This window comes from Cucurbita moschata, unplaced genomic scaffold (assembly GCF_002738365.1).
Source record: "Cucurbita moschata cultivar Rifu unplaced genomic scaffold, Cmos_1.0 Cmo_Scf00006, whole genome shotgun sequence".
NCBI classification, from domain to species: domain Eukaryota; kingdom Viridiplantae; phylum Streptophyta; class Magnoliopsida; order Cucurbitales; family Cucurbitaceae; genus Cucurbita; species Cucurbita moschata.
The window spans coordinates 365253-375898 of record NW_019268522.1 but is presented as its reverse complement, the minus strand read 5'-3'; the positions used below and the strand labels follow the sequence as shown (position 1 = coordinate 375898).

At 33.7% G+C, this 10646-nt stretch overlaps 2 protein-coding genes across 4 annotated transcripts; one reads left to right on the top strand and one right to left on the bottom strand.

The window, feature by feature from the left end:
• Window positions 1-390: 390 nt before the first annotated feature.
• Window positions 391-4070, bottom strand: LOC111444141 (rac-like GTP-binding protein ARAC7). 3 transcript variants are annotated; one of them, XM_023082118.1, is made up of 9 exons: window positions 3985-4070; window positions 3631-3757; window positions 2681-2768; window positions 2498-2607; window positions 1386-1449; window positions 1207-1271; window positions 1050-1115; window positions 859-965; window positions 391-770 (listed from the first exon to the last, which is right to left on the bottom strand). In XM_023082118.1, the coding sequence occupies exons 2-9, from the start codon at window positions 3730-3732 to the stop codon at window positions 740-742; spliced, it is 633 nt and encodes a 210-aa protein (XP_022937886.1). In that variant the 5' UTR covers window positions 3733-3757; window positions 3985-4070; the 3' UTR covers window positions 391-739. The 3 variants fall into 3 exon arrangements, with proteins under 3 accessions (XP_022937886.1, XP_022937888.1, XP_022937887.1); XM_023082120.1 differs by having other exon boundaries at window positions 3631-3745; XM_023082119.1 differs by lacking the exon at window positions 3985-4070 and adding an exon at window positions 3802-3978 and having other exon boundaries at window positions 3631-3762.
• Window positions 4071-8446: 4376 nt separating this feature from the next.
• LOC111444227 (protein SPEAR1-like) lies at window positions 8447-10072 on the top strand. The gene is made up of 4 exons (XM_023082236.1): window positions 8447-8756; window positions 9142-9209; window positions 9353-9437; window positions 9710-10072. Exons 1-4 carry the CDS (start codon window positions 8532-8534, stop codon window positions 9827-9829), a joined length of 498 nt encoding a protein of 165 aa, XP_022938004.1. The 5' UTR covers window positions 8447-8531; the 3' UTR covers window positions 9830-10072.
• Window positions 10073-10646: the final 574 nt, after the last annotated feature.

Sequence of the window (10646 nt, the reverse complement as noted above, 5' to 3'; positions counted from 1 at the left end):
TTTTTTTTTTTTTTTTTTTTTTTACTTATTTAAACTTTTAAATATTTATTTTAATCACTAAAACTCCAATAAAAAATTATTGAAACCTTATCGGAGATTCAAAGATGGGTTGAGATAAGTGTTAAACGAACATCGAGTTGAAGTCGATATGCAGAGAGACACAGATTGATCAACGCAAGTATTTGGTCAACTTGAATATAGTTGAACGGTTAAGGTTATTTATCCTTTTGAAGACAAATATTCAAAACAACGCTACACCGTTTTGAAAAAAAACATGAGACGAGGAATATTTTTGAATATTCACATACCGATAGACAATTCAAAAATACGACGACTAGAATTGCAATGTTCTAACCTGACTACAAAAAGAACGATGATCGAGTCACTATATCTCGAATCCATATCATTTACCTATCGTGTAAGATTCATCAATCTTAATAACTACAGATAAAGTACGTGTTTTCTAGCCTCGAGTGGATGTTTCATATCAAATCGACGCAATATTATAGGACGACCGAGACATATATACCTTAAGTTCTTGAGAGAATGAACAATTCCCTAATTTTCAAGTTGTCTTCCACTACAACCTAAAGCTAATGCAGCCACAAAACGGATCAACAAATACACAGAAAGCTAGTCATGAATTAGCCTCCACAAAATAGGATTACTCAGAGCTTGCAGCAGCACGGCGTGTACTCGGCCGCAGCACGGCGTGTACTCAGCAGCTGCACCGCGTGTACTAGGCAGCACACCCTCCACAAATGATGCTCCTGCCATTGTTGTATGCATGTCAATAACAAGATTTTATAATGAGAGTGACAAACAGGCTAACAGATCTCGGGCGGGGGTGCGACTTACGTGAACGAGCAGCTTGGTCCTCGACACCTTTTCTTCTTCATGATCTCGCTTCTCCTCGGAGGCTGCAGAACAACCTTAATGGCAGTATCAAATACAGCTTTGACATTCTAAAGAATCAACCACAAATTCAAGTTAGATATTGTTCATCGCCACAAAAATTGGAACATCTTCCTATGTTGTCTTGTGTCTACCTGTTGTGTCTTGGAGCTGCACTCAATGTAAGCCGAAGCACCAATTTGTTTCCTCAGCTCCTCACCCTGATTGTTCAACAAACTTCAGCTTATCTTTCAAGAGACATTAGATCACAGTTCACATTTGAAGAAATACGCAAGGATTCGGGAACCGAACCTCGGAAGATGTAATGACGTTGTATCCAGTTTGTTCATTTGAATATCGTCGGTCCTCACGGAGATCTAAAATGAACAGAGACAAATTTCATTGATATTGTTCATGGATTTACACGAATGGTCGTTAGTATGAACGAAATGTAACATCGAATGATGGATGAATAACTTTCGTCGACGTACCGAGCTTCGTTCCAACTAGAATGATTGGAATGTTGGGCGCAAATCTACGCAGTTCAGGCATCCACTGAGAAATCAAAATAAAGCAATGTAGTTGCAATGAATATGTTTGATAGTTTTTCTCTACTATTCAAGCACTTGTAATCAGATATTATCTTCTTTGGGCTTTCTCTTTTGGGCTTCCCCTTAAGGTTTTAAAACGCGTCTGCTAGCAAGGCGTTTCCACACCCTTATAAAGAATGCTTCGTTTCCCTCTCCAACCGATGTAGGATCTCACAATCCACTCCCTTTCAAGGTCCAACGTTCTCGCTAGCATTCGTTCCCTCTTCAATCAATGTGAGATCTCACAATCCACCCCTTTCGAGGCTCAGCATCCTCGCTAGCATACCGTTTGGGGCCTAGCTCTGATACTATTTGTAACCACCTAAGCCCACCGCTAACAGATATTGTCCTCTTTGGTCTGTCCCTTCCAGGCTTCCCCCTCAAGGTTTTAAAACGCATCTATTAGGGAGAGGTTTCCACACCTTTACAAAAAATGTTTCGTTACCCTCTCCAATCGATGTGGGATCTCACAATCCACCCCCTTCGGAGTTCAACATCCTTGCTAGTACACCGTTGGGCACCTAGCTCAGATACCATTTGTAACAGCTCAATCCCTCCGCTAGTAAATATTGTCCTCTTTGGGCTTTCCCTTTCGGATTTCCCCTCAAGGTTTTAAAACACGTCGGCTAGGGGAGAGGCTTCCACACGCTAATAAAGAATGTTTCATTCCTCTCTCCAACCGATGTGGGATCTCACAATCCACCCCCTCCCCCTTCGGGGCCAAGCATTCTCGCTAGTACTCATTCCCCTCTCCTATCGATGTGGGATCTCACAATCCACCCTTTTCAGGGCCCAGCATCCTCGCTAGCACACCACTCGGTGCCTAGCTCTGATGCCATTTGTAACATCTCAATCCCATCGTTAGCAAATATTGTGTTCTTTGGGTTTCCCTTCCGAGCTTCTCATCAAAGTTTTAAAACGCATCTACTAGGGAGAGGTTTCCACACCTTTATAAAGAATGTTTCGTTCCCCTGTGCAACTAATAAGGACCCTAATTAATACCAAATCAGTACCTTCTTGAGGATGTTCTCATAGCTGGCTCTACTAATTAATGAGAAAGCTAGTACAAACACATCTGCACCTCTGTAACTCAAAGGCCTTAGCCGGCTATAATCTTCCTGACCTTCAACAAAACAAACAACAATCAATATAGATCACTCAATGAAATGCATGTAAACAAAGGACACTATATTTACCTGCAGTGTCCCATAATCTCAAATTGACAATATTCCCCTCCACAGAAACATTGGCACTGAAATTGTCAAACACTGTGGGAACGTAGTCCTGCCAAACAAACCACCAATATTGAGAGAGATAATAACGGCCCAAGCTCACCACTAGCAGATATTATCCCTTCGGACTTTGCCTTTCAGGATTCTCTTCAAGGTTTTTAAATGCGTCTACTAGGAAGAGGTTTCCACACCGCTAGCAGATATTGTCCTTTTAGGCTTTTCCTTTCAGGCTTCCCCTTAAGGTTTTTAAACACGCCTACTAGGGATAGGTTTCCACACCCTTACAAAGGATACTTAGTTCTCCTCTCCCCACCGCTAGCAGATATTGTCCTTTTTGGACTTTCCCTGTCAGGCTTCCCCTTAAGGTTTTTAAACACGTCCACAGGTTTCCACGCCCTTATAAATGATGCTTCGTTCCCCTCTCCCCACCACTAGCGGATATTGTCCTTTTGGGCTTTCCCTTTCAGACTTCCCCTCAAAGTTTTTAAACGCGTCTACTAGGGAGAGGTTTCCACACCCTTATAAAAGATGCTTCGTTCTCCTCTCCTCCTCAACCAACCAACGTGGGATATCACATAGACTATTCAATAAAAATGGCAAAAAAACATCAAATATGAAGAGAAAGACCGTTTGAAACTGCTCAAGCTTAGTGTTTAATGGAGAAAATCATCAATATTCAGAGCTCAAACTAGAACTTGCAGCCAATATTCAAAGAAATGCATGAAAATCATCAATGTTTAGAGAAAGAGAGCATCATTATCAAGTGTTCATGCTTGGAGTTTGAATAAATTGGAAGAAAATCATCCATGCATGATAAGAGAGATTAGCCCAAATTCAAAGAAACGCACAAAAATCCTCCATGAAAAGGGTATTAACATCAACCAAACAGATTAGCCATTAAATAGAGGCCTCACAGTAGGGAACTTATTGCTAGTGTAACAAATAAGCATACAGGTCTTCCCAACAGCTCCATCTCCAACAGTAACGCATTTAATGAACTTCGAAGCGCCGCTCATTCTTCAAAATCCTCTGCAAAATCCGCTTTAAAAGTACAGAATACAAATGAGAATCAGAAATTAGAAGAACTAAAGAGAACTGAAGGATTTGAGGTGTAACAATGGCGGAAATGGAGAAAGGGTTTTGGACTATCGCGAAAAGGGGCTTTTAAATTTACTGAACTTTTCTTCTATCCCTCTCGAAATCTTTCAAATACTCAGAGACAAAGGTTTCGAAATGCACAAAACGGTTCTTTAGCTCTGGATTGGTACCTGAAATGGCTGAGATGGGTCCCTCTGGTTCCTGTCGCTGCCGCCATTAATGGCCCTCCAACCACACAGAGCCATTCGCTTCGGGTTTTGTAAAATTTTGTCTAATTTAAATTTTATTTAAACAAATTATGAATATTTTTAATTTATTTATTTAATTTTTAAATGTTTCTGTTAACAATATGAGCGAGAATTCAAACTTAAATGGCTCTTCAGAAAAAGGTATAAATACTTTGATCACAAAGTTCCCTAGCTGCTTTAACGGTTACAATTTATTCAAATTGCCTTTAATATATATATATATGTATATGTATACACACATTAAAGTATAATATAGAAAAATATATTTAAATAAAGTAAAGAGCGAATATCAACTTTTCTAGATATCGATAATATAGTAAATAAAATATTAGAATTAGGTGGGTAGTAGCGAGTTCGATTTTATCGTCTTTTATTCATTTATTTATATAACGACCCATACTCAGGATTCAAATTTCGAAATTTGGTACCTGATGGCCCGACATTTCCCAACGACATGGTTACTTTATTCATTTTTCGCTTCTAATAATAAAAACTACCCTCACAGACCACCAATACGAGTCAAATTTAAGAGATCACTCAACATATAAATATTCTGAGGCACCTGTGCACCTTGTTGGTATAGATATAACTCAAGTGATATAATTATAATCTCTCGGCTTGGTTGGAATATATAAAAATAGAAGAATAGGTTCACAATTTGGCACGTGGGCCAACTCATTTGAGTCATATTTAGATTGTTGGTCGAATTGCATTATTGGAGCCAAGCCAGGAATGGTCGTTAGTGGGCACCCACCACTTTTCACCCGCAGTTAGAGAGGCCCTCTTTAATACATTAAGAAAAGATGTTCACAGGGGCCATAAAGACTCGGTCATGGGAACTTAGACCACCTACGTGCTAGTAAACGAAAACCACCTCGATCGGATCAGAGTAAACAAGAATGTCGATCAGGCCCCTTCCTTGAAAGAATTCACACCCAACTACTAGTTTTCCCAAAATCAGGGGAGATTCGCTACTTACTATTCACGAAAACATTCGACCTATACGAGAGTCAAGTCGTCGATGTATCTTTTTGATCTCCTTTCCTTCTATTTATCTTATTTTTGGCTTTAACTCATTCAATCTACATTCATCTATATATATATATATATATATATTTCATATATTTTTTAATCAAAAATGTATAAGAAAAGACTTTTAGAAAATGGGATATTAAATATTTCTCATACTAATAATTTTATCAAATAAAAGTAATAAAATAAATAATATAATAATAAGCCCAACCAATCTCAAATGCAAAGCCCTGCTAAATAATTGGACCAACCTGACTTAGGCCCAAGCCCAAACAGTATTTTGAGTTTGGGCTTTAGCCATCTTTGTATCAAAATATTTATTTAATTATTTATTTTTTAGCACTTAATTCCCATTATATATAATTTTTGTAACTTATAATATTATATATATATATATATATATATATATAGCCGCACGATTATATACATGTTGGTAGGTATTAAAATGGTGAGTTCATCATAGCCGTACGATTCACCAAACCGACAGACACAAAGAAAAAGAATTAGTATTTATTCATTTAAATCTTATTTTAATCCATAAATGATTGTGCTTATTTTATTTTTCATTTCTATATTTTTAAAATCAATTTTCCATATTTTAAATATTAAAAAAGAGAATAAAATTTCAAACAAATTTAATCAATACATTATAATATTATAAATTAAATATAATTACACGTTTTGTCACGAAAAATTTCATCATATCAACAGAGATAAGAAGGAATTTTTTTATTAAAATTATAATTTTAGTTTCTTAATAAATAATTTAAATATATTAATTAATATACTCAATCTTCTCTAAGAATCTTGAGTGATCCTCTCTTTATTTAATCCCATTTTAAATATAATTAAAGTTTTTTGGAATTTAATAAAATTAAAACCCTAATGTCTCCCAATATTATACATTAATTACATAAAAAAGGCTGTGGTTCAAGTAACCTACACCTATACTTTATATTGGAAGAGAATCTTTATATTATATGGGATTATATTAGGGTATGATCTTTATGGATTAGGGACTGTTTTGTAAATTACTTTATTTTATTAATTACATAAAACGTGTGTTGGTTGTGTTTGCACGTGCTTACAAATCTACGGTGGATATTTCATATATTCTCTGTACCTCTCCACTTCTCTTTGTCTTTCCCCCTTAACCCATACATGCATGCACATCATAGACTTTTCGTGTATGTTTGTATGGTCTCGATCGGTTCGGTTTAAGGTAACACTCTTAATAATTTGTTGGTTTAAGAAGATGTCGCCTCTTTTGTGAGATCCTATCTCGATTAGAAAGGAGAACGAAACATTTTTCTCCCGAACTAATACATTTTAAAAACTTTGAGAGGAAGTTTGAAAGGAAAAGCTCAAATATGACAATATCTGCTAACCGAGGCTGAGCCCCTATGGGGTGGACACTAGGCAGTGTGTGCCAACAATAACACGACTTCAAATGGCAGTGAGTTGTGAGATTATTATTATTATTTTTTAAACCTTGAGGGGAAGTCTGAAAGAGAAAGCACAAAAAAGGACAATATCTACTAATGGTGGGTTTGGGCCGTTACAAATTGATTAGAGCCTGATATCAGGCGATGCGTCCGTAAGGAGGTTGAGCCCCTATGGAGGTGGACACTAGGCGGTGTGTGCCAGCAATGAGGCTAACCCTGAATGAGAGTGGATTGTGAAATTATTATTATTTTTTAAACCTTGAGGGGAAGTCTGAAATAGAAAACACAAAAACTACAATATCTGTTAGCGGTGGGCTTGGTAGTTACATCTTTTGTAGAAGAATTCACCCGAGAATATAATTTTAATTATATGAATTAAATTAAAACTACTTTGAATAAGATTTAAAATTTAATAATTATTCAAAATTACAATATATTTTAATCATATTTGAAAACTTTTTTAAAAATTTGAAGTAATTATTATATGCTTTAATTTTCTAACCCAATAGGTCAAATATATCGGTATGCTTTGTAGAAAAGTAGGTGTGAATGAGAAATTTTAATTAATTTTTATAATCATATTTAGTGCAATAATTAATTTTATCATTAAAAAATTAATTGGAACCGTTCAAATTACTATTTATTGAATTGTTGTCTCACCATATTTATCCAAGCTATTTTAATTATTACCCATATATTATTTATTACTAATATATAGAATTAATTATTATATTTTACACGTCAGATATAATTTCTTAATAATTAAAGAGACGTTTTGAATCTTAGACTTTATTATTGAATATTATAATTTTCAAATTTATTGAATTAAAAAATGATCAAATTGTAACAATTCTAGTTAAAAAAAAAAAATTCTATATTTTGTAATATTTAAAGGTTTAATTATAACAATTTCATTAATTAGATTCTTCTGATAAAAGATAATATCTTAATCAAGTTGGAGTAATTTTTTTAAATTTAATTTAGTGGATTATCTACGAAAGCTTTCCAAATGACGTAGTTAATTAAGACTTAAAAAAGGGATTAACGAGGATTTGGGAAGCAAAGCAAAGGAGTTCACGTGTTGATTGATGTAAAAAGTCGATTTTACCCTCTCAAAACCATTTCACAACTCTAATTAATTAATATAATATTACCCTCACAGATCATGCTTCAAAGACCTTAATCAGATTTGGTCCCTAAAACAATACATTAATTTATATATCTTACCAAATTTTAAATTTACCATTAATTATCATTAATTTGGTCAACCAAAACCAATTTTTTTTAATATATTTTCTATATATATGTATTATTAAAATAAAAATTTAATTACTCTGATTTGAAATTAAATAATCGGACTATTTTAAAAAATAATCTTTTTTATTTTCAAGTTTAAAGCCAAAATAAAGATTTATAAATTACTTAATAAAATTTGACGGCTGGTGTTTCTTGAAATGGTGGACCCCTCTTTTACGGGTTCGATCCTACGTGCATGATTAATTTCAAAATCTGATTTGATTGACCTAATCCATAATCAAATACAAGGATACAGTGGTCTCGACATTTGAGCTAATTAATTAGTTATTATAAATAGAAGAGTTTTATGAATTATTTTCATTATTTTTAGATTATAGATGTAAATAGAGATCTCTTCTCGGCCTCTTATTTCATTTCTAAAAAATTAATACGTCACGACTCTAAAATAATTAAAAAAAAAATATACCCGCGACAATGATGGTTAATATTATATAGTTTTTATTAAAAATAAAAAAAAATATTTATGGAAGTTCTCAAAGCAAGAGGGAAAAAAAAGCATAAAAATCTAAGTATAAATAACATAAAAATCCGAGAGACAGTCTGATCCAGCGATGCAATAATTGTTGGGACTGTGAAAAAGAGCTTAAAAAGAGGGCTTTAGAGATCTCAACCCTCCCACTTTCTCTCTCTAGTTTTTGATTTCTTTCTCTCTCTTCGTTTTATTGGAAGATAAATATGGGGAGTGGTTATTTTGGGGAGATGAATATGGGGAACATTGATAAGAGGAGGAGTTGGTCGCCGGCGGCTGCGGCGGCGGGGAGGAGAGGGAGGAAAGGAGGCGGCGGAGAGAAACCGAAGCAACCGCAAAGAGGGTTGGGAGTAGCTCAGTTGGAGAAGATCAGATTGCATGGCGAAATGGGTTGCGCTGGTTATGGCCACTTCTATCCAACTCTCTCCGCCGTAAATCTCTCTCTCTCTCTCTCTGACTTTTTTTTCCTGTCTTTTACCTATCTCTCCGCCGTAAATTTCAATTCCTATAATTTTGGAGAGGAAATTTGAAGAGATCTTAAAAAAAATAAATTTAATTCAATTGAAGGGGTTTTCTTATTTCTCTATCTCTTTCTCTCTAAATTTAGACTAGAGATTTGAATTTCTGACTTTAAAAAACTTTAAAACTATGTTTATATCGACCGATTCAATGTGAATGAAATGAACGACATGCTTTAATTTCATATGATTATTGATTTTGAAATAAAAATCAAATTAATTATAAAAGTTTTAATTTTCTGTTTTTTCTTTTTTTAAATTATTTTTTAAAAAATTTTCCTTTAATAATGGATCCCAGGGAATGGGAGAATATGAAAGAGGAAGCTTTAGGTATGGGGATTCACAGCCAACAACAACTTCTATAAGGTAATTTATTTATTATTATTATTATTTTCTTTTTACGTTCGTAAATTTATGGAGTAAAATTTAGACATTTTATTTTATTTTCTATGAATTTTTAATTATAATAATAATTCTTATTATTTAATTTGTGGTTTGTGATGTTTTAGATGGAACATGAGTAATACAACCCTGGAGACCCAACATTTTGGGGAACCAAATATGACTGGACACCTTTCCAATCCTCGAGTACTGGTTAGTTACTGAGATTCATACCTATAACTTTTTTTATTGATGATAGATAATTAATTTGTAGAAATTGTTAAACCAGTTCAATGGTAATCGAAATGTATAAATGGATGAAAATATCAGAAATTTGAATACTAAATGTCTCGAAAGTTAGATTGACCTAATTACTGATTGCTCAATGATCGTCTGGTTGACACAAATTACCATATCGAGAGTCATTTATTGCAATTATTCTCAATTATGTTCGTATTTTTACATAAGAAGTGTGAAAAATGCAGGATTCAATGCACAAGAACATGAATACAAAATACGGGAGTGATTCAATTGGTTCAAGCAGTCAGAATTCTAAATCAAGTGAGACTCATGAGCTTGATTTGGAGCTAAGATTGTCGATCTAAATGGGTTTCTATCCCTGTAATTTTACCTATTTTATGAACCATGCCCTTCATCTTTCAATAATTGCTTCAAACACCCTCTTTTAGTTGTACATTTGCAAATCATAAAAGGGTATGGTTTGTTTGAGATTTATGAGACTATATGTTGTGAAAAGAATTCAAGGGCATGATTTGTAAATTGGGCAAACCATAGGGTGCAATTTGTAATTATCGTTCCTATATATATAAATATTGCATGCATGCACAGCTCCAAAATATTTCTTTTCCAAGTATAAATACATACATACATACATATATGTCTATATATATATATATATATATGAAAGGGAGACTTTATTGCTTCCATTCAAGTCTACACAGAGAGCAATCAAACAGGAGAACTATTATTTATTTATTTTTAATTAATTATCTTAATTTAATAGAAAATATTAAATAAAATATTTTTAAAAAATAGAAATATTCTGATTCATTGGCTTTGAGCATTTTTTTTCTTAGTCCTTTATTGTTAAACAGTTTGAAATTAAACTTTATTTGAAAAGAGGAAGAAAAATCCAAAATAAAAAAACAGTATTGAAAGACACATTAAAGCCATTTTAGGCTTTCTAATCACTTGGTTGAGCAGTTTGACTAAGCAAAAGGGAATGCTTTGAATTATGAGACTATAAAAGTTATATCGAAAAAATAAATAATATTAAGGTTCGGAGCTTCGAGTCTCTTATGATATTAATTATAAATTTAAATTTAAATAATTGTCGGGGATTGAAATAGATTTATTTTTTTTAACTTTTACCCGAGCTTGAATATTGATTAGTGATCGATA